General features: G+C 40.5%; 1 protein-coding gene across 1 annotated transcript in view; it reads left to right on the plus strand.

The window, feature by feature from the left end:
* si:dkey-288a3.2 (protein phosphatase 1 regulatory subunit 37) overlaps positions 1 to 22,914 on the plus strand; it is a 69,369-nt gene extending 46,455 nt beyond the window's left edge. The window contains exon 11 of the mRNA XM_041971164.1: positions 22,567 to 22,914. Coding sequence (XP_041827098.1) covers positions 22,567 to 22,662 — 96 coding nt within the window. The 3' untranslated portion in view covers positions 22,663 to 22,914. The remainder of the gene's footprint in view (positions 1 to 22,566) is intronic.
* The last annotated feature ends 2,075 nt before the right edge of the window (positions 22,915 to 24,989 follow it).

The following is a 24,989-nucleotide window of genomic DNA, read 5'->3' on the forward strand; positions in this document are numbered from 1 at the left end:
GGAACGCGGCCTCTTCCGTCCATCCGGAGATCTGGAACGCGGCTTCTTCCGTCCATCCGGAGATCTGGAACGCGACCTCTTCCGTCCATCCGGAGATCTGGAACGCGGCTTCTTCCGTCCATCCGGAGATCTGGAACGCGGCTTCTTCCGTCCATCCGGAGATCTGGAACGCGGCCTCCTCCGTCCATCCGGAGATCTGGGACACGGCTTCTTCCGTCCATCCGGAGATCTGGGACACGGCCTCCTCCGTCCATCCGGAGATCTGGGACACGGCCTCCTCCGTCCATCCGGAGATCTGGGACACGGCCTCCTCCATCCATCTGGAACGCGGCCTCCTCCGTCCATCAGGAGATCTGGGACGCGCCCTCCTCCGTCCATCCGGAGATCTGGAACGCGGCCTCCTCCGTCCATCCGGAGATCTGGAATGCGGCTTCTTCTGTCCATCTGGAGATCTGGAACGCGGCCTCCTCCGTCCATCCGGAGATCTGGGACACGGCCTCCTCCGTCCATCCGGAGATCTGGGACACGGCCTCCTCCGTCCATCCGGAGATCTGGGACGCGCCCTCCTCCGTCCATCCGGAGATCTGGAACGAGGCCTCCTCTGTCCATCGGGCTAGTTTCGGGTCCTGCTAGCTACATGTGGGGCTGTTTTGAGTGGAATCTTGTGACCTGGATCATGACTCAGCAGAAAAGTTTTCATGGCCTCCATTTTCCACCAGGTGAGCTTCTGCTTTGATCTCAGCCACTTCAGTTATCATGCCTCCAAAAAAGAGCCAGGAGCTGGAGGAGATAAAGCTCCCACTAAATTTTATGTCTGAAGAGATGTCAAAGATAGAAAAACAATAAAGAGTACTTATTGGCCTAATTGAAGAAGTAAGAGAACTAAATTATTGAGGAAAAAAAAGGTAACGGAACGACGTGTGGATGAACTGCAGCAATATACAAGGATGGAGGGCTCGACACTGCTCTCAGGCTGGAGGGACAGCTGAGGCTGGTGACCAGGGCGGTGAGCATGAGACACAAGAAGAAGCATTCACTCTTCAGAACAGCAGAGAAGCAAAAACTGATCAACTCCGACAAACGGCTGTTTTTTATTTATTGGTCCAGTCGATGTGGACGAGGACTGCTAAGGTGTGGATGAATCTGCTAGGTGCACCAGAAGCTACGTCTCACTGATAAAAGATGTTGGGGAGTTGGACAAATTTAAATGATAGTCCTCATCCAAGAATACCAGCTCACTGAGCGGTTTCCTTTTTTCTCTTTTTGCTGTATTTTTGTTTACGCACCTCATGACCAGAATCTAAGAAAAAAATGGAAACGTTTGTTCTCACTGAGCAACAACATCAAGACAAGTTAGATGATATAGATCCAGACAATAATTATTTCAATCATGTCAAGAACGAGGGCTCTTATTATCATGAACAACACTTAAATGGAATCATAATTAGACCTTATCAATAATACATATAAACAGCAGGAGTCTCTATGCAAACTTTGAGAGTATGAAGGATTTCTTCAGTCAGTTTAAGACCCCATTTAGGATCAGATCCATAATGGAGACATGGATCAATGACGGGAAAGATGCAGACTTTGACGTAGATGGATGTGAGGAATGTAAAAATGGAGGAGGGGTATGTCTGTATGCTGACAGAAAGTTAAGAAGTAAAATAAAACCAAGAATGAAAACAACATGGAAAAAGGTGATGGAGGGTTTAACTACTGAGATTATAATGGAAAACAGGACGAATATACTAGTGAGCAGTTTATACCGAACAACAGGATTAGATGTGGACATTTTTAAAAACTGCATGGAGGAGATTTACTCAGAAAGTGGACAGAAGATGATTTCATTTGTGGAGTCTTCAATACAGATGTTATGAAGTCGGAGCAACAGAAGATTTCTCAGATACGATGCAAACGTCACAAGAATCACACTGTGCAACATTATTAGACAAAATATTCACTAATAATACAGAACAGAAGATAAGTGGCAAACTAATCAATGATATTAGTGACCACTTACCTGTACTTGTATATTTTAATGTCAATAATGAGAGAAAGTACCAAAGAAAAGGCAGTTAAGTCTAACAGAGGAAACAATTACTGCAATAAAAATGATTTGATGTCTGAATATTAGGATGCTATTTTCTATATTAAGATTAGGATATTAGTGAGGAGGATGTGGCATATAGTAAATTTATTGATATATTTAGACCATTATATGATAAAAACTGTCCAGTTTAAGTAATTAATAAAAATGATAAATATACAGTTTGTCAACTGTTAACCAAGAGATTACAAAAGGCTTGTAAAAGGAAAAATATCTTCTTATCATTATAAAAGAATCTGAAAATAGTTATAAAACCTATGGAAACAAGTTAACAGAAATAATGAGTGTATAGTATTATTAGTTTATAATTATATTATTTACTAATATTGATATAATAAATGAGAATAAAGATATTATAAAAGGTGTCTGGGACAAAGCTAAGAAAAGGATGCATCCAGAATCTTTTACTGGTAACCATGGTGATAATTATGACATGAATAAGGTCGTTAATAAAATGAATAACGTTTTTGTGAATGTGGGACAAGAGCTGTAAGCGAAGATTTCAGGCCAAGCAAGAGACGCCACGTGTGGAACACTGATGGAGAATAATCCTCCCTCCATCCTTCTCTCAGCAGCAGATGAGCTGGAGGTTAAATCAGCTGTTAAAACTGTAATAACACGTTCTCTACGGACTGGGATGGTATTGATATGGCGTTGGTTAAGAGCGTTATCGATGGCATCTCAAAACCATTAACTTACATCCTCAATTTATCCATCCAGACCGGCTCCTTTCCACAGAAAATGGAGATAGCAAAAGTAATACCACTGTTCAAGCAGGGTGAAGACATCTTTATAAAACTACAGACCAGCATCACCCCTCCCACAATATTCAAAAATCCTGGAAAAATATTTTGACAACAGATTAGAAAATTCCCTGAACAAATATGAAATACTGAACCAGAGTCAGTCTGGATCCAGAGTGAAAGGTACAACATCACTGGCATCGATGGAAGCAACAGTAGAAATAATAAATGCATTAGATCAAAGAAAACATGCAGCTGGTAGATTTATAGACTTTAAGATATAATAAATCATTCAGTATTCATTAAGAACCTGCAGCTGTGTGGCATCAGACTAGCGACACCGGACCGGATCACCAGTTATCCGCCTGAGAAACAACAGCCTGTAAAAATGGGTGAACATGTCCGAGTGTATGGAGATTACTAGTGGGGTCCCACAAGAGAATTGGATCCTAAAGTATTTAACATATATATATTATGTATGTATACATATATATATATATATATATATATATATATGTATTATGTGTAGGACTATAGTTTTATATATATATATATATATATATATTATTTTTTCTTTTATTTTTTCTTTTGTTCAAATAAAAACTTCAGTCAATCAATCCTTAAAGGACTTTCCAAAACTCTTCCAGATGCATCTCTCGGGTCCTGGTTTGGGTCTTTGCTGGATTTCAGATCCTGTTCTTCTCCTGTAGATGATTTTCAGTCCTGACTCTGCTTCCAGCTACCAGCTGTGTGCGAATCACCTTGTTGCTGCTAAAATCCTGTTTCCTGTCAGACTGTCTGGTCTTTGCTGGTTTTACAGATTAAACTAAAGAAACGGGAACAAATGCGTTTTTGTGACAAAGAGCCTAAAGATCCAGTTTAAACCAGTTCTTAGCTAAACTGTTATTTGTCGACACAACTCTGGTTCGTCCTGTGAGTTAGGAACCATTTTTCTTCCTGAAGGATTCACAGCATCAAACTGTTTCAGTTACTCCAAACCCATCTAATTCATCCCAGTGTTTAGTGGACTGAAGGGGACTGAAGGGGACTGAAGGGGACTGAAGGGGACGGCTGTGAAGAACGAATAATAAGACAGAAGTGAAAACAAAGACAGTTTATTCAGCCGTTACATGTTAGTGATGTGTGAGCGGTTTAACTGTGAACTGACGACAAATCAACACAAATACAGCATGAAAACTTTAATGTTTCACAAGAGCAAAGACATCTGAATTCCAGAGGAGTCTACCATCACTTCTGCATCCACAATAAAGTCCTATATGAATAACAAATAGGAGACATTTTAGTGTGTTTCATAAAGCCGGGAGAGGCTGCTGTCCATTTAATGTCACAGCTGCTTTACCAGAAACAAAGAAACGGGCGGGAGGCTGGCTGTGGCTGAATGTGCAGCAGATATTCACATCAGTATGATCTGTCGTCTTGCTGCTGCACGCTGGACCAAAACATTTCACTCTGAGGATATTTGTGGTGGAGATAATCAGGTTTCAGATATTTGTTTCTTTAAAATGTGTGAATATGAGCCGTTTTACCGCCGTTACAGCAACGAATGTCACATTTCTCTTCAGACTGTATCTTCAAAGTTTTTTCTTTTTTATCTGTTAACTGCCTTTTATTTTTAAAAAACAAAATATTCTTCTCTCAGAATAGACACACCTTTACTGTCTCTATTCTTTTTTACAGCAGAAAATGTAGCGGAGAATCTTTCAGTTCCATCTGGCAACGAGTGGAAAAACCCACCGAGTATTATTACAGCTAATGAGGTGCAGGTGTGGTGATCAGGAGACAGAACTCAGGTGAGCAGGAAGTGAGACGAGCTTCTACAATACAGGTGAAAGTAAAAAAAATTAGAACGCTTGAAACATTTTACTTCTCATATAATGCGTCTATGTAAAATATTAGTGTTTTATTTATGTTGAATTACTGAAATAAATGAAGTTTTGGGCAATATTCTAATTCTTTGACTTTCACCTGTATATAAGAGGAAATAAAAGCAACTAGAGTTTCATTAGAACCAGAACAAGGAATCTTACAAACTGAAGGACATGAGGAAATAACGAAACTAGAAACAAATTTCCAGCAAACAGAACCAAAACCCACAGATTGGGACGGTTTTAAAGCTGAACACAGCAGAAAACTGCCAGTGAAACGCAGCCTCTCCCCGTGTGTGTTGTAATCCCAGCTGCTGTGTTCTAGCTACAAACGTCCCGACTCCTTGGAATAAATCACACCCCCCCAGTAAAACGTCTGCCTGGATTGTTCTCAAATGAAAGATCTACAAGCTGCTCAGAGAGCCTGAAGTTGCATTTCTCTTTCGTTGTGTTTCAAAATGAGATTCTACTGCTTTTTAAATGTCTTTATTTGAAGCGGAGCCTCTGCCACAGGGATGGTTGTTCAGCTTGTGGGGCCTTGAGTCCTGCAGAGGGGCCAGAGGCTGTGGTCCATGGCTTCCTGGGTTTGCTCTGTGACTCTGGCCTTCATTTGTCGTCTTCTGGGTTGGTGTGTTGTCATCCCGGTGGTGGACTGGATGGGTTTTGTGCTCAGTGGTAGCTGCTGGTTTCCTGGGTCTTGGGACCCTCTTTGTCTAGTTCGGGCCCTTGGAGGGGGCGTGGTCACATTTGCATGACCACACTCCCTGAGCACAAATCATTCCTTATATTTTCACACTCTCACATTCACTAATGTGCACTGTGGGTTTAATCACCAACAGCTACAGTTATGTTTTCTTGTCATGGTCTTGTCATGTTTTTCTCAATTTGTCCTCTAATAGGTGCTCCTGATGAGTGTCTGCATGGTTCTTTTTTGTCTCTATTACTCTCAAAACATGATTATAAAGACATTTTGGCTGAATATAAGATTGTAAGACTTAGTTAGATGCATTGCTTTTACAGTGAGGACAAAAAAACTAAAAATCAATTAAATTCTTTTGAATCTTTAAGCTTACACAAACCTTTTCTCATGCAAACTGTTCTAAACATGCATAAACACATGCATAAAGCCCGAGACGACTTGCAGGACATCTGCACAGACACTTTCAGTAAAAATCTCCATCAGTAAAATTCTATCAGCTTTCGAAGCAGGAACGATATTTTTCTACCTTTCCTGCGTCTCCCTGCAGGCTGTCGTCACGTCATTGTGCTGCTGGAGTTATTTTTGAGACGCGACCTCTATATTTAATTAGAAAATATTACAGCAGGTAGCCAGGTAACAACGACGTGACATTCTTTTGCAAGATAAGTCTGCAGAGTTGAATCCTCTTCACACGTGAGGAAAACTTTCTTATTATCACCAATAAAAAGATTTTTTACCCAGAGCTGATTATCATCACTGATGAGAGGCAGTTTTTCCACATATAACACACACTGATCATACCTGCCAGCATCGGGCCTCTGAGTGCAGTGTGAAAGCATTTAACCCTTTAAAAACAGAGCAGCTCCCAGAATTTCCCTAACTGCATAATCCTGTTAAAACTGCCCTAAAATAAAAACTATAATAGCTGGAAGGGTCTTTTTTTTAAGCTGAAAGCTAATACTCCCCCTTTCAACATGTGACATCATTACCAGTTAATTATGCCATCACGTGACGCTACATGCGGTGCACAACAGGACAGTCGCAGCATTCAGGGGTGATTAGAGAGAACATTTAGTCTATAGTTTCTAATGTATTTCAGGTAGTTTTACCGTCGGTTTTCAGTAGTTGTATCACAGTCAGTAGTTTTAGCTGCTTATTTTTACCAGTTCTTCAGCAGACTGAGAGTAGTTTCTTTAATTTTAGCACATCAGTAGTTTTTAGCTTAGTTTACTTCAGTGTAGGTTAGATAAGTCTTAGCATCCTTCCTTTTCTTTTTTTTTCTTTTTACACATCTGGAGATGATGGTGCAGAGGAAATACTCAGTGGAGCCGGTGAGGGAGCTGTTGTAACATACAGTACTTGCACAACAAAAACTTTACATAAAACAGGCTTTAAAAAAAGGATATAGTTCAAATAACGTATTAATTATTCAATATTTTTTGCATTTACGTGTTTCAGTTCAGTGTTTTTGTTTGTTCGTTTAGTTTCATGACAAGAAAAACATGATTTTTTTCCGACTTTCGATACTCTATGACCGTGTTGTTTACGTTATACATATTCTTGGGATTTAAAGCATTTAAAAATACTCAACCAATCAGTCAAAATGGCTTCGTACTCTGCTTGAAAAAAAAAAGAGAATTAAAGTGTAAAGAATTATTTTTTGCTAATTTAAAATGTTTTGAATCACAATGTTTTGTGTTTATTTAGTAAAATGTAATTTTAAAAAATGTCAGCTTTTTTGGGTATTTTCGAGCTCAATGGTATGATTTCAACATTTTTTAAGTTATTGTTGCCCAATGACTTTCATGACCTTTTATCTTAAACTGTACAGATGACAGAAATATGAAGCAGTAGACAATTCTCCAAGAAATGACGCCGCTATGAATAAAAATAGCTCTTTGGTGTTCCTGAGTTTTATAAAAAGGCTCACTTTTTCTTAACAGAAACGATTTTACTGACCGTAACGTTGCACATGATCTGACAGCAAACATCTATGCAGATGACAGATGCTCTTGTTTACTATCCCATCCAGCTGGTTCCGGTATTTCATGGCTACTTTACCTGCCTCCATCCTCCACCCTGCTACTGTGTTCTGGATCGTCTCAGCCTGCAGCTGGGGTCCTGTCTGGTGTGGTAGACCCAGGCCTCTGAGGCTCTCCCGCGTAGTTCCTGTTCCAGTCCCCAGAACCTCTAAACCAGGGGTGCCCAAAGTCGGTCCTGTTTCCACTTAGGGTGCATTAGTCTGTATAATTAGGGGTTGCAAAATTCTCTGGTTTCAAGTTTGCTTTCACACTTTATTCTTTAAATGAACCAAACTATCTATTGGTTAATGCAGGACGACTTCTGTTTCCACCACATCAGAGTAAAACATGGAGCTACATCAGGTCGTAACAGTCCTGGGTTGATCATGTTATATCAGAACTTTTACTGAGCTCTTCCACGTCCAACCGCGAGACATTTCTGCCAACTATAGTCCTACACATATGTATGTTTTGGCTGCATTTACCCATAATGCCCTGTGTTGTACCCACCACCCCCTTTGCATTGTAGTCTGCTTTTAGACCTAGGTTTGTAGGCGGACCAGAGTCCACATTGTTGATCCACATTAGAGTTCTTTTGTGCATTCACCCCTCGCAAAATGAACTGGACTTTCTGAGCAAATGAAGTAGGATTTGAATCAGAAGGGCTGGTGTGAATGCACCCTAAGGGTCCAGTCTCAGGGTGCAGGACTTGGGATGAAACCCTCCATGCGTCATGGAGAGCTTTCTGGACCAGCAGGATATCTGATGTGTGGTAGGACATATCTGCTGATAACTTGGTCTTCGCTCAGTAAGCTGACTCAGAAAAAATAAACGGCCTGATCATTATGTGATGTCATCCCTTCTTGTTGTCATGGCTACAGTTTGTTTTTTTTTGTTTTTTTTCCTGGTTAGTGGTAGAAATGATTTCTGGTGTTTTTGTGTCCCATTGACTTTTTCTGCACCATGGGTTTCTTCTGGTTTAGTGTCCAGTTTTAGGTGGAAACCCCATTGGCACACACACTCTTCTGAAGTGTCGGTGATGCAACGTCAGTGTGGACGCTGAGCCATCCCAGCCTGCTGCTGTAGGATAAAACGTGTTGGACTTGGTGCAGGTGTGCCTTGTTCTCTGGCAGCCCCACACACAGAAACTGGAAAACCATCAACATCAACAACATCCAGCTTTGTCCTGCAGCCAAAACAACCACTTCTACCTGTGTTGATGTTCAGGGTGGGATAAGGGGGGCACTTGTAAAAGTGTGAAGATCAATTAAACGGAGTTAAATCACTGCTGGCCGGGGGTCTCTGTGGTGGTCTTCTCAGATAATCAGCAGCCCTGGGCCCTCTGTAATCTCTTGGAGGAGTGTTCGCTTTCACATGCCGCTACTAAAGAGAGGGATTAGGAAGTTACACCACCTGATAAACACAGCAGGGAGGAGGAAGAGGAGGAGGAGGAGGCCAGAGATGCTGATGGAGCTTCTCTTCAGAACAAACCAGCAGAATATGTAGAAAATCAAAACAGAGCCAGCTGCACAATGGAAGCATGTTCAATATGACACATGGAAGACAGAAAAAGAGTCGGGACTAACAAACTAACCAGAGCAGATGGACAAGACCTGAACCAGGACCTGAGAGATACATCTGGACCATCAGCTGATCCATCTCCTGTTGGAAGCCTCATCAGGGGCCTCATTCATAAATCTGGTGTAGGTACAAAAACCGGCATACACCAAATATAGTCAACTTTGGGGATTTATAAAACCCAAACTTGGCAGGAGAATGTTCCTCCCTCCACGCAAACTCTGACCATGGCGTACGCACAGAATCTGGGAAAATGGGAAACTGTGACACAAACGGTCCAGAATAAAATCAAAGAGATGATGAGGTGAAGAGTCTGCTGCCAAAATTTATCAGTCAATAAAAGATGTAAAAAGTAAGCTTTGGTAATTTATTCTGAGATCACTGGGACAGACTGGAGGTGAAACACACAAGAGTTGGATTTCCTTTATTTATTTATTTATTTATTTATTTATTTATTTATTCTTACACAATCCTTCTTTAATTGTTGTCTCAATTTCCATCAAGACCGTCTCCATTTCCACAGCTCCTTGTCCACCTGATTAATAGCGGTGATGGTGTCCCTCTGCACTTTCAGAACTTCCTCTGAGGACACGGCTGCTGTGCTGCTAGGTGGAGTCTCTGGCCTCACCCTCTCCAACCACAGCTGCAGCACCGCCCACCCAGTTGGAGCACCCAGCAACTAGAAAGAAATATTATTTAACACTAAATAAACTTCTACCAATCTCAGATGTATCTGTACATATTTATGTTATACATTAAAACCAAAGACTACATTACCGGCATCATTACTGTCATTTAGCAGCTTTTCTACAGAACGATCCACTGTGGGCTGCAGCGTCTAGCCGAAGGCCCCAACTGGAAGGTGTTACTGTTCACCTCTGTGGGATTCGAACTTCCATCTCCCACATGGCAGACAGATGATCTACCCACTGAGATATCCAGCTGTGCGTTCCCTACTGACACTGTGATGACAGCATCTCCACCTGCTGCCACTATTCTGCCTTTTTGACACCAGTAATGCCCACGCCGTGCCCACCCGTTAAACATTTTTATATACGCGGTCCATCAGGATCTCTGTCTTACACCCCGAAAAAATTCAGCTTCTTCCCTATTTTTCCCTCCCGAGCCATCATGCAAATGATGTGATGAATATGTATTACAGGCATCCACCTGACCATTTATAGCCACCATGTGGGTGGGGCAAGGTGCTCCCTCACGTGCGCCCGCTTTAGAGTTGATTCTGATTATAAGCGGAAACAGGCGTAGGACGTGCGCGCTTTTATTAATCTGAAAGTTGAAGTGTGCAGCATTTCCTTTTTGCTCCGCAGCCTGAAGTTTGCTTTGCTACGCTCAGTTTGATAAATGAGGCCCCAGGAATGGTCTCCATGGAAACGTGACTGTCAAGAAGCCATTCTTAAGGAAGTGAAACAGGGACCTGTCACATGGCACAAGAAATGGATCCTCCCCAGAATCCGGACCTCAACGGGTCTGTTGGAGGGACGGATCTTCCCCAGAATCCGGACCTCACCACTATTGAAGCAGTGTGGGATCATCTGGACTAATAATGGAACAAAAGGCAGAAGCATCCAAAGAAGAGTTTTGAAAAGTTCTTCAAGGATTAAATCTGTGTGTGTTGTGCCATCTCTTACTGAGGTGGTGAGTCTGAATTCCTTCCCCAGATAGCAAACACGTTTGGGTTGGATCCGAGCTACTTTGGTGATTAATGGCTCAGTTACTGCACTGGCTAGGGGTGTATGGGCCAGAAGGGAACCAGATAACAGTTGCCAGCCTGGCTTGGATTATGGAAAGACTCCTGTGGGTCAGATGTGGTGCAGATGATGGCCTGGACATGGATCTGCAAATATTTTGTGGGCCAAAGTGGTCCTGATACGGGAAGCCTGCCGTAATTTCCTTGTGAGCCACATGTGGTGGTCACGTGACTGAATTTCAGCAGCCATGCTCACATTCAGTCACCGCTGTTAGTCAAGTCCACATTTGGACCAAAAATACACATTTGGCCCAGATATGGGCCAAACATTTTTCTGTTTATTTTTTACTTGCTACCTGCCAACATGGACAGTGGCATGAATAGCTGGACTGATGACATTAGACTGGTCCACAGTTACCGATAAGAGTATCTTATCTCCAAGTTGGATTGTGTTGTTGCACTCTAAGAAAAGTCAGTAAGAAAAGGGCCAAATGTACCAAAAAGATTTTAAGAAATTGTATAATCAGCTGTGAAATGTCCTGGTAATTTTCTGCCAGGACATTCTCTTGTTTTTTTACAGAAATGTTTTTTACAGCGTGGATCTCAGAGTTATTCTGTTTTTCTTTTGTCTGACATCAGTGCGGGTCAGTCTGTTAGCATTAGCTAGCATAATAAATGCTAATCAATGCATCACAGAATTTAGTGTGGGATCGATGACTGTTGTTGGGAATACAATCCTGTTGTTTATAGCAGGAGGGTAAGTTATTTAAAGCAACCTCTATCATGGAACAGGTTTGTATTTACTCCTTTTATAAAAAAAATAAATAAACAGTCTGATCTTATTTATCTAACTTTTAAAACATGTCATTTGTCATTTCTCTGAGTGATGTACACATCCAGCCACCCGAGTCCATCTTTGTCACATATTCACTGTTTTCTGCTAACACTCACACAGCCAGGAACCGCACACGCGTCTTCATTTCCTTTAAATCATTAAGTAAATAGCAGGATTCTCCTCTGACATGCACAGTAGAGTCAGCAGCTGGAGCTTATAGCAGTGGTTTTCAAACTGGGGGTCACAAGATCCTTTCAGGGGGTCGCCAGACAATTTTGCATTATCCTACATTTATCTAATAAATTTATTTACCCGTTTGATACATCACACAATCAATCACTGAGTCATCGTGGGGTCGCAAACAGCAATGCAGCTTATCTTGGGGGTCGTGGCTCAAACTGGCTCATAGAAGCGAAAGCTTCTCTAAGAGGGTTCAGACTGTTGAGCAGCGATGTCAAATTCCGGTCTTCGAGGTTTTAGATGTTTTCCTGCTCAAACTCCTTCAGATCAGATGGATCCATCAGCTTGTTGTCAAGTTCTGCACGTTTAATTTCAGTCAGCTGTGCTGGAGCAGGAAACATCTAAAACCTGCAGGACGAGGCCTTCAGGGCTGGAGTTTGACACCCCCGGTGTTGAAGATAAAGCTGCACAGACCAAATATTCGCACCTGGACCGGCTCTGGTTCTGACTCAGATGCTGTGCTTGTATTTATGTTTAAGGCTGGAATCTGCTGGTTTCTGTAAAATCTCAGAACCAGTTTTAATCTGGTTCTGATTGATTAGTTTGTGCTTCATCTCTGTCAGAGGAAGATGAGCAGCAGCTGCACATTTAAAGGTTGGAGCTGGTTTGACATGTTTCCTGTAAATGAAAATGAAGAGACAGTGTTAGTTTCATTCAGAGCTTCTTCTTCATCATCATCACTCTCGAGTGTGTGTAAAGCTAGAGGGTAAGTGTGTGTTGAAATGAATCCTTCAGAACTGGAAGAACATTTGTTGTTTTCAGAGAATCAGCTGTCATTTGTAAACAGAAGAACGAATTGTTTTATGTCTGGATTCAGAAAATGATCCAGTTTCTACATTTAAAAGTTCCTGCTGAACGTTTCTGAACATCAGATTCTCTTCTGCCTCCTCCAAACGCCACAGCCGAGCATCTGAAACACAACAACATCGCTGTGTGTGTCGCTGATGAAAGCATATTCCTTCTCTATCTCTCACCCCCCCCCCCACACACACACACACACACACACACACACTCCATACCGTCTGTAAGCAGCGATTTGATGTGTAACAGCGACATCTTCAGGCTGAAAGGTGAAAAGCTGCAGAACAATAGAGCAGGTGTGTGTGTGTGTGTGTGTGTGTGTGTGTGTGTGTGTGCTGATAATTACTGCCATTTATAGAAAGACAAAAGGTCTCGGTGAATGTGTTCAAAGTGCACGCATTAACATTTACTGTGTGTGTTTTCAGCAGCGTGATGCTTCGGCTGGTCCTGATGCAGCTGGATGTAAAAACTGTTCTGAGGCATCAGGCATCAAACCACCGCCCAAAACACAAACGGAAAAATACAGAAATGTCTCCAGGAAGAGTTCATCAGCTGATAAATGCTGCAAAAACAACACCAGGTTAAAACGGGCAGAAATGTGGCAGAAATTCATTTTTCTGCTTTAATTTTCATCGGTATTATTTTAAATTCAGTATTTTAAACAATGTTAAATTTATTCATTCAATGACATTTTCCCTGTTTTTGATTATTTGTTTATTTATTTATTACTTTCTCCACTAATTAATCACTATTCATTTACTTTAACACACACACGTCAATATTTAAATTTATTTTGATTTGATTATTTTTTGTAGTTATTCATATGTTCATGCCCCCTTTATTTATTTATTTATGTATTTATTTATTTATTTATTTATTTATTTATTTATTTGCTGCTTTCTCTGGTATTTTTAACCTTAACACACACATGTCAATATTTTGATTTATTTTATGTTGATTTTTTTCAATCATTGACATTATTTATGTTTAACCCCAAATTATCTATTAGTTTCTTATTTATTGCTTATTCATTATTCATTTAGCTTAACACACACACATGTGTAAAATTTTGTTGTTTTCTTTAATTTTGCTTTTTTTTCCGTATTTTTTAATTTTTCAATTTGTTTATTTGTTTCTTGTTTTTGCCATCATTTGTTTACCTTCTGACTTCCATGCTAACATTTATTTAACAGATTTATTTCTCCGTCTTTTTTCTCATTTCTCATGCGTTTTGTTTTCATTATGCAAATGAGAGGTCAGTCATGTGATCAGCTTCTCACCTGATCACCTGGAGGGAAAAAAATGTGGGGCAGCAAAAGAAAAAAAGGAAAAATAGGCACAGAACAGGACACAAAAACTACGGCAAGCCAAAGGTCTCAAGCTTGAGTCTAGCATGAAGCAGCTGTATTTTTACGTCGAACCTTCAGACGTCTGTGCACCATTTACACTTTTCAATGTCTTTTTCAATTCCGCAGAGCCTGGTTACCATGGTAACAGCTGGATCAGACCAGATTTTTTCTTTTTACCGATAAAAGATGTCAGATTCTCAGATTTGTTGTCAACCTGACTGATGAGACATGACCTCACTTCCTGTTTGGTGGAGCGTTTCTAAACATAAAAGATTTGTTGGTTTTTTTAGGTCTGAGGATCAGTTAAAAAACATCGTGAGTTTACATCCTGGTGTTGATCCGGGAACGTCGCTCCGTTTAAAAGTCTGTTTCACGTTCAGCATGTTAGCGGCAGCAGACAGACATTTTTCTCCAGGAGTCGGAGGAGTTATAAGAAGAATATGTTTAATCTGAGCGTGAAGTGGACAGATGTCGTACAGAAACTCCATTTCCCATAATGCTCCTGGAGCAGCAGAGATCTCTACACATCATTTCCATCTCCTTTCTTTACCTGAACAAGTCAGAGGGAGCTGAGGAAGAGGAGGAGAAGATGGATGCTTGGTTCTCAGACTGCAGCTCTGGTCAGCTGATGTTTTCAGGAATCGGACGAAGAAAACGTCTTTCTGGCCTCCGAACTTCTCCTGTTCATCTGAGTTAAAGTCTTTTAAGGACAAAGTGATGCTCAGATGTGAAAGATCTTGTCGTATTTATGAGGACTTGTTCTCCTGATCTGGGAGCAGCTGTAGACGTTAAGCAGGAACATTTAAAATCAGCATACAGGACATTTAAAAACATGGGAAATGGTTTTAGATGTTTTATATTATTATTTATATGATTCAACATGATACAATAATACATATTACAACGTTTTTATTTGAGTTTTTATCACAGTTTGATTCCCACGTGTCCGTGAAAGAAAACTTATATTAGTGGAAGTCTAAACATTGTATAGCAAGGTTTTATTCAATGTTGATTATTTTAGCTTTATTATTTTAACCCCTTGATGGCTTTTGTCACAAATGTGTGACTAACTAGTTTAGCTTTTTTCTTTATTGTATTTCTATTTGCCTACTGCATTTTTTATTTTATGTATTTATTGTCATTCATATAATTTATATTTTATTATATTTAAATTTATTTCAGTCTTTTTTTTATCTTATTTTTATTCTTTTTTACTGTATTTATTTTTGCTTTTAAACAATTGTAAATCAGTTCATGTGTTACAGGGTTAAAACATCTATTCACAAACATTCAGACTCGATACTTGGAAATTAAATTAAATTAAATTAAATTAAATTAAATTAAATTAAATTAAATTAAATTAAATTAAATTTGTATTTCAGTAACAAAAATAAATCTCATTTTTATTTATTTATTTTTAATATTATTGTTTACTCTAAAATTAAACAAACCTGATGTTTTTGTTAATTTTCTTCTCTGAAATAAAAACACAAATTGCAGTTTAACACCTGAAAAAAAATTCATTTTCATTTCTAGTTTTCATTTTTACACTTTTTTTAATTATTGAATTTCTTCAAACTACTTTATTTCAAAAAGACAATTCTGACAAACACAAATGATGTCATGCAATGTGTGTGTGTGGGTGTGTGTTTGTGTGTGTGTGTGTGTGTGCAGCCTCAGATGAAATTCACAACACACCTCTAAATTTAAAGTGCACGTTTTTCTGATCAGCCTTCAACAATCTGAGTTAAAACATAAAACAGACGAAACGCCACTCTGAGGATCCGGAGACGCGTCGGAGCCTCATTTGCATAAATTAGCATATAAAGTAATTGGCACAGATGCCACGAGAAGCTGCAAACACATTAATTGTCATCGAGCCGTCGTGGTGACACAGTTAAAAATGAGCTGCTTCTACGGCTCCAATTATCAGAGAATTTTTTAAGTAGTCCTTCGTCCCACACACACACACACATATGTGCACGTACATGCACACTCTGCAGCATCAGCATCTTAAATGTATAAATACTTAAATGGTTGTTTGTTATTTTATTTCAAATTGTGTGTTCTCTAAAAATAAGCAAATGTGTGTTTTTGTCTTTACACAACAAAAACTGAACCCTCACACACACACACACACACACACGCATGCACACACACACCTATATCTTCCTCTTCCTCCCTCTCGTCTTCATCACTGGTTTAGTCTCAGGTCTTGTGTCCTGATGCTGTTACAGCTGTGATATTAAACTGAAAACTTTTCCAACTTTTAGTTTCTTATTTTTAGAGAAGCATTGATGCTAGCCATCTGTTTGTTTGTTTGTTTGTTTGTTTGTTTGTTTGTTTGTTTGTTTGTTTATCCTGCTGATCAAACATTAAGAAATTCTTCCTGACCAAAAACCTTTAAAAAGAATCATTTACACACCTTATGGAAAAAAAGTCCTCCTGATCAAAATAAGTAATTTGTCCTCCTGCTGAAACATTATATAGAAATAAAATAATAAAAAACTATTCCTCATTAATTAAATATAAATAAAACATCAATGAAAACTAAAAATAAAAGACTTTTTCTTCTGAATAAAATATAAAAATGTCGTGATTCTTTCGGACTTCGTGTGCAGCAGCTCGTTGCATCACAGCAGGAAACAACAGTTTTCCCATAAAATCTGATCAAAGTTAAAGATTCTCGGTGAGGTTGGAAAACTTCTGCTTCCTGTTTCATCCTGCGGACAGAAAGCAACGCTGCAGGGAGACGACGGCATGTCTGAGCATGTGCAGAGGGATGTCTCTGGAATTCTTTTAGTAGTTTAACACAGACACAGCTCTGACTCTGGCTCTGGTTCCGTTCTCTAAGACCTTTGGTGAGTTCTGGTAAACCAGCTCGCGTTCACACCAGTTTAACCAGAAACAAACTGGGAGGACTTTACTCTGTGAACGTAAACTTAAACATGTTGGACATTTTGTTTTTGTCTGGATCGTTGAGTCACTGAGTCTCATGACGTCTTTGTATCTTTGAGCATTTGGATCTTTGAGTCTTTTAGTCTTTGAGTCTTTGGATCTTTGGATCTTTGAGTCTTTGAGTCTTTGAGTCTTTGAGTCTTTGGATCTTTGAGTCTTTGAGTCTTTGAGTCTTTGAGTCTTTGGATCTTTGAGTCTTTGAGTCTTTGAGTCTTTGAGTCTTTGGATCTTTGAGTCTTTGAGTCTTTGAGTCTTTGAGTCTTTGGATCTTTGAGTCTTTGAGTCTTTGAGTCTTAGCTTTAAAGACTCAGGAAATTTAGTTTGCTATTTCGTTGAAGGATAACTGTTTGTGTGTTAATTTCCTGTTGGTGCTCCTCAGTCAGTCCAAAGGTGTGTGTGTGTGTGTGTGTGTGTGCGTGCGTGCGTGCGTGTGTGTGTTAGGACAAAGGTGTGTGTGACTGGGCTCTGCATGGAACACCTGAAACTGCTGGTTCAGGCTGTAGCTTCTGATTTAACGTCTGTAGCTGATAGTCGATGTTACTCTTCCTCTTTATGCTGTTTACTGTGTGTATTGTTTGATTTGCCTGCATGAGCTACGACTTTATTTCTTTAGACCAGCAGCGAAGCTGAACCAGACTCAGGTGCAGCACCAGAACCCTGCTGTGGTAGATGAAGATGTTTAGACCTGAAGCAGCAGCTGATGGAGAAATCCCAAACAGCTGATTCTCTCGAACACCAACTGAATGTCTTCTGGTTCATTTTTAGGGTTTAAACTGCAGAGTTTAACCAGATATATGATGAGAATTATTAACATGACGCAGCATTTATTTTCAGCTAAGTAATTATTTTGTGACCTTCAGTGGGGCCCCGACCCTCATGTTAAACACCATGTTGGAAACTTCTGTAAATCCACAGCCTCCATTAAACCATTAAAACTCATCTTTAGGAGAAAAGGTGAAGTGTGTGTGTGTGTGTGTGTGTGTGTGTGTGTGTGTGTGTGCATGTTTAGTCTTTAATGACTTTCTAACACAGGGCCAGCAGGAAGCTGCCGTTATCTCTATTAGTCGAGTAGCCGGACAAACAAAGGGAGTCTGTGTTGGTGGCACCGAGCCAGAGGAAGACTCAGCCGTAAAAGCACTTGTCCATCTGTGTTTCCTCCTCCTCTTCCTCCCACTCATCTTCCTCCTCCCTGGGTGTGAAATGCTCTCCTCCTCCTCCTCCTGGCTGTCTGAGAAGGAAAATGTTTTGATTCCAGGTTCTGTTCCTGGTCTGGAGGAATTGATCGCTTCTCTCGCGGATCAGAAAATGTGCTGCTGCCCGAGTGAAGCTGCTGTTTCATGGAGGGAAAAAGGAAATAAAGCAGGACGGGAGCAGAAAGCAGAGTTTTGTTGAAAGTAAAGGGAATTCTCTGGGATTTAATCTGGTCTCATTTCTCTAAACTCCTCCAACCAGTAAAGAAAATGAATTTTTACTAGGAAAAAATCCCAGTAAAATCCTGGAAGTCAACTTTTTATGCTGGGAATGTTTAGGGCAGAGGAGCCGTCATCCACTCAATCAGTTCCACCTGTTCAGCTTTATCCAACCAGCCAATCACAGGGCAGCATGTAGCCATGCAGACAAGGTGAAGACGACTTGCTGAAGTTAGAACTGGGCATCAGGATGAGGAGGAAAGGGATTTAAGAGAAGATGGTGTGGTTCCTGGTCTGAGTGTTTCAGAAACTGCTTGTTGAATGGCTGGGTGTTAAACAGTAAACTGGTTTTTATTTTTGTTCAAACAACCGAAACAGCGTTGGGAACCTGCAGCAGAGCAGCTGTGTTACAGGAGAAGCTGCAGCAGACGCTGAAGCTGGACATGATGATGTTTCTGCTGTCTGGAGACAATCCCGTTGGGCTGAATCAGGCCTACGTCTGGCACTGAGGGCTCAGTTATGGCACTGACAAGTGTTAGCGAGCCGGAAGTGGACCAGTTATCAGTTGCCAGCCTGGCTTAGATTATGGCAAATCTCCTGTGGGCCACATGTGGTCCAGATGTTGGTTGCTGGTCTGGGTGTGGATTACAGCTAGTAGGGCCAGAAGTGGTAGAAGTGGTAGAAGCTTGCCTGGATGTAGATAATGGCAAAGTCCTTGCGGGCCACATGTGGCCAAACATTTTTTTATCTGGGTTTGCTTTTCAGTGGTTGGATGTGGACCAAGCAGCTAGTTCCTGAAAATGACATCCAGGTAAAGTTGGAGGCGGCAACACGAGTGAGAGATGGATTATAGGCTGAGATCGAGACACTGTGGACATTATATTGACTGTTTTTGTTTGTTTTTTCATGACCAAGCAGCAACCTCTGCCTGTAAAATGTGAAGCCTATGCGGAAGTGCAGTTCACCCCTCATCCACTAGGGGCTCCAAAACAGAGCAAATCCCCATAGACTCCCATGTTAAAAAGACCAACTTCACAGCAGAAATAAACATGTTTAAAGCCTGGTACAAAAATCCATTTTAGGATTAATAGGTTAAGTTTACCTTCATGACAACTGTGAGGGGGATGAATTTTTTTCTAACTCATCCATTTGGATGTTATTAATCATGAAATTCAGCATTAATTAAGGGCGTGTCCTTTTGATTGACGGGTATCCAATATCCGCGGCAAAAAGGGAGAGTGTAGCACAACCGCGGTTTTTAGCCGGCTAACAGTGCGTGCACCTTAGCTGTAGCCCACCTACCTCCATTAGCTAGTTAGCTACCATTGCTCAGGGTTAGCTTGGTTAGCTCTTAGCTACAGGCAGCTCGGAGTTTGATGGTTGTCAATCATCCACCCCCACCTTCACAGCCCCCCTTTTAGCTCCACCTCTTTGCCCATTTTTGGATTTTTTGGGACTAACAACCAGGGCCGGTTCTAGGAATGCATACATGAGGGGGCAGGCATAAATTTGAAGGGGGCATTATGAGTACATACTTCAGCATTTTCTTGTTGTTGTTTTTTAAGTGTTTCTTTAACGGAACTGTGCTGTTAGTGGAGTCCAACTTCAAAGAAATGGATTGCACTTTGTCAGGCCTCTACTCTAAGACCTGTCCAGCTTGGGTGTCCCACCTGAAACCAAAGCTCCTGCTGGTATAGCTCTTAGAGTCACTGAGGCACGCAAACCCCCTGACCACAATAAGGTGGCAATCCCTCAGGGGGGGGAACGGAAAATATCAATAACAAAATGAAGTAAGAAAATAGAAAAGAATGATCCATTATCAAAGCTTTAACAACCAACAAAATAACAATTGCCCTATTGGACAGCCATTAGATGTCTAAGCATTTTGAATAAATTTGAAACTAATAACAATAAACTCAACTATCTGTGTGTTTGTTTCTGTCTGTATATAGACCATAATGATTAAAGAATCATAACTATCAAGCACAACAATAACAGAGCAAAAAATTAAACCCCCTACCAAAATAAGGCAGTGAATCTTCAGGGGGAAATAATGATAATAATAAATGAAAATGACTAAAAACTAAATGATCCTTCATCAAAATTTTAAGAACCAACAAGGCATACATGAAGCTCTGAGCTGAACTGCTGAAAGGTCGCGACACAGGTCGCAGATGTGACCCCCGGTGACCCCTCCGGACACGTTTACCTGCAGCTGCTCTGAGATGAAATCTGGTGGCTTGTGTGTTCCTGAACCTCCTCTAATCCCTTCGGCTCCAGGGTCTGGCTTCATTGGCATCACTTCCTTTCGCTGTCTGTCAGCAGAAGGCAACGGCTGTGAACTCTGACCCTCCCCACACCACCTACACCTTATCTCACACACACTAAAACACGCTAACACACACTAACTCACACTAATACACACACCTCTTCCACCAGCAGAAGGTTGCATCTCTGTTCTCCACATGGCCGCCTCTCACCCATCCACCCTCTACATCCTCCTCCACCTCATCTTCCCTCTGTGATGGCAACAGCATCTGCGTGTGTGTGTGTGCGTGTGCATGTGAGCGTGCACGGCGTGCTGCTGCGTGGTGAGCATGCCCTCTGTCATTCACGCAGAGCAGCTCTGTCCAACTGTCACTTCCTGATAGGACGATAATCAATCTCTTTATTAACTGCTCTGCTGCAGACCACCGCCACCGGGCGGGAGGAGGAGGGGGAGGCGGAGGGGGAGGAGGAGGAAGAGGAGGAGTGCAGGCTGCACCCTGTAAAGTTCTAACTTTATTTAAGCTGAGGAAAAAGAGATCTGAATATGAAGGAAGTGATCAGATCTAATTATTTTATTATTTTATTGATCATATGTGAATTAATCACATTTAATTTATTTGTTCATTTTTTACAGAAGAAAAAACCCACAAAAAATAAAATTATTGAAGAATATTTAATGAAAAAATCTTATTCTTAATAATTTTTCATTAAATTTATTTTACCACAAAAACATTTTCAGCTGTGAAGGTGATTTTATGATGTAAGTTTTCCAACATGGTGGACGTCCTGGAGTTTCCACAGGACCGGAGGACGAACCTGAACCACCGCTTAGTCCTCAGGTGTCTGCACAAAGTCCACAAACTAATAACAAAACCATGTGCAGAACTTAGAGGATCTAGAGAAGAGGATCTCCCAGTGAGTCAAAGATAAAATGAAGCCAGAGTTAAACTCAACCAGAGGGACACGATGGAGGAAACACGGGAAGCTGCAGACCATCAGAGAACATTATGATTTTTATGTGACGTAAAAAGTTATGGATGGATTTTGATTAAATTTTCAGGAAATCTCAGAACCGGAATAAGAAACAAGTGATTGGATTTGGGGGGTGGTCCAGATTAAGGATTTAGAGATTTAAAAATAATAAAAGCTGCAGGATTCTGAGAAACTGAAGTTAAATGATGAAGATAACCATGTGGAGGACCTGAGGCAGAAACAGGTGAAGAACAGCAGAGTCCAGCAGAACCATCACTTCACATTAACCTGCTCACACTTCAGTGTTTGAGTTCTTCACAGCAGACATGGTGTTACGAAGGAAAGCTTTTTTCCTGGAGATGTTTGACATCCATCGGTCCTCTGCTGCCCTCAGCCTTCTTTCCTTTAAAATGGTTTGAAAACACAAAGATGACACAGAGGTCCGGATCTGCCATCCAGACCTCCTGCTGCTGGTTCTAGAGATGCTGCATTTTCCTGACAGCATCACAGCCGTTTCCACGGTGATAACTTATGAGGTGAGAGGGGGAGATGTTCAGTCATCGGAGACAACTGCTTCTCAAGACTTCCAGGTCAATCTTAGAAACGAGACCCCGTATCTTGATGAGCTAAACCTTGTTAATAAAGGCAAAATGAATAAATAAAAAGATGTCCTCTCTTCTCCAAACACCTGCATTTAGCTCTGAAACTGCTGGAGAACATGTCTGATACATAAACCTGGTGAATCACATCACAGTGGGCGTTAGCATCCAGCTGGGAGGTGTTGTGGTCAGTAGCTCATCGTTTATTAGCAGGCTGATGCAGAGTGAAGGTTCATTCAGGTCTAAATGCTCAAAACTGTTTTGTGGCGTTTTACATTATAATTTAAAGATGCATTATGTAACTTTCTGATCTTAAATCTCTCTTTTTATTCATTTCTTTTCTGTCAGAGGTGATGATGTTCATGTTGCTGCTTGTTTGTGACCAACAGGACGAGTTTCTGGTGGAGACTCAGACGAGGCTTCAGTCTGAGATCAGCCAGCGCTGCCTCGCCAACGCCAGACGCCTCGAAGCCTCCGAGACCTGAACGCATGAGCCGACTCACAAGCACGCGGATACATGCAAATAATAACGCCACAGCCACCATAAAACTCCACATCTGAGTAATAGAATGAGGACATCTCCTAGATGGAACATCCGCCTCTAATATTCCCACCTTCCACCTTCCACGAAGGAATTCTGCACGGCCTCTTCGTACAGAAGTTAGCAGGAAAGGAAGGAACCTGAACCACTTCAGGCCTGTTTGTCTGCAGCACTTCCCAAACTTTTTTCCCTGAGGTCCCCCTCACACCCAATGTTGCTTCTTGGTTTTATCCTTTAATCAGCTGATTCATCCTGGCTGACTCCTTTCCTTTGATAAAGCCAAAGTTAAGCTAATTACCAACATACAGCCTCAATTTTTCTTTTCTTTATTCAAAATAAGGATGAATCATCTGAACTGTAGCGTTTCTCAGACACGTCTCATCAATGAAATGGTGCAAAGTGTCTGTAGGCTCCCAGAACACTGGTTCCATGTGACTGAGACATTCAGATGATAAAAAATAAGCAAATACACCTCACCAAGTCTCTGAATGGACATTCATTTAAATCACACTGGCTCTGAACAGTCAAAGCCTCAGGGACCCTCTGTGCCCCCCCGATTAGGAACCACTGGACTAGTCTCTCTCCAGGTCTCTTGTCTCTCTTTGTAAACTAAAGCTTCAGTTTGGCTTCTGCAGAATCTGTCTCAGACCATAAAAGCTCCCACATAAAAAACAAATCCTGAACAAACAGAAAGATGCATCCCATAAAAAAGAAAAAAGTCAAGCAGATAAAACCTTGTCGTCATCGTGGCCTCAGTTTGGTTGCGTTTCTCCATACGGGAGGATTTTTTATGGTGTTCCTCCTGAAGAAGTACCTTTTAAACGAAGATAAAATCAGATACATGCAATACAACACATGAGGTACCTCAGGGGGCCTAAACTGTTTATTTTGTATATTAATGATATTTTTTATGTATTTAAACTGTTCAGATGTATTTTGTTTGTAGATGATACACCTTTTTTAAGTTTGTTTTAATTGAAATAATTTAACCCTAAAATATAATTCAGGGTTTTTAATAGAAAAGCATTTAATGTGGAAGTCACATGTTAATGGTATAAAAACAGAACTCTGTTATGTAAAGAATTAATTGGAAAATAAAGATCTAGATCTGGTGTGTAATTCCAGATTGTTCCATATTTGACTCTTTGTTAGCTTTTGGGGAACATCCTGTAAAACATCCATTATTCAAAAAGAAAGCAGGAGGACGCGTTCATCGGAGCAGATGTAGAAAATTTACAATGATTACAATTTATTTTTCTACTTAATTACAGAGTTTTGAAACTAATATATAAAGCTAATGTTAACCAATAAATACCTAAAGAAGAGCAATTATTCTTCATGATGTAAGATATTTAGTAAACCAAGATTCAGAACAAAAATGTTGTCATGAAGTGTTTCTGAGTCGGTTTATGGAACAATCTAAATAAAAACATTAAGGAAGAAAAATTCTATTCTATTCTATTCTACAGTCATTTAGCAGACGCATTTATCCAAAGCGACTTTAAGAACATTTACTTTTGTGTTTAAAACATAAATTATGATGAAAGAGGTTAATTTGTTTTGTTCTGTTGTGATGTGTAGATGGTAAATAAAGTAAAATATAAAGTATTTGATGGAAATCAGCAGCATGTCGGTCTGCAGCTGTTTTAGTTTCATTTTTATTATTAATTTGCTTTTATTTATTATCTGTGTGAGAGGGGCAGTTTATATGAGATTTGTCTGCTTTCTGCTCATTTCCAGTGAGATTTATGTTTGTATTGATGGTTTTTATTTATTTATTTTTTAGTTATGAAATAAATGAATGAAAATGTTGAAATTCTAATTTAAATATTTCAACAGGACACCAGCAACAAATTTACTAGCTTTTGGTCCCTAGAGGACAAAAAAGATTTAAACCTTAAATCAGTAGAACTAATGTAAAACTTTTCAGACTGATTAAAATAGGAAATCTCTAAGAAAACATGTATTTTATAGAATATAACTCATGTGTGTTCTTTCTTGTTGAAGTGACTTCATGTTATTGTTATGAAAGGCCTCTCACAGACAGACCAGGATTGAACAAGGATTTATTACAAGAGTGAATCTTGACAGAGGAGCTTACGACTGGGGCAAACAGTGGAGTCCAAGGATCAGCCAGGTGAGTCGGGACCGGGAAGGGGAAGGCAGGAGAGGTCCAACTGAGTTGTAACGAGGAGTGAGTGTGGAGCTGGAGTATATGTGGCCCAAGGGTCTGATTAACTGCAGGTGTGGCTGATTAGTAACCGGGGATTG

Source organism: Melanotaenia boesemani, chromosome 20 (genome assembly GCF_017639745.1).
Source record: "Melanotaenia boesemani isolate fMelBoe1 chromosome 20, fMelBoe1.pri, whole genome shotgun sequence".
In the NCBI taxonomy this organism is placed as follows: Eukaryota; Metazoa; Chordata; class Actinopteri; order Atheriniformes; family Melanotaeniidae; genus Melanotaenia; species Melanotaenia boesemani.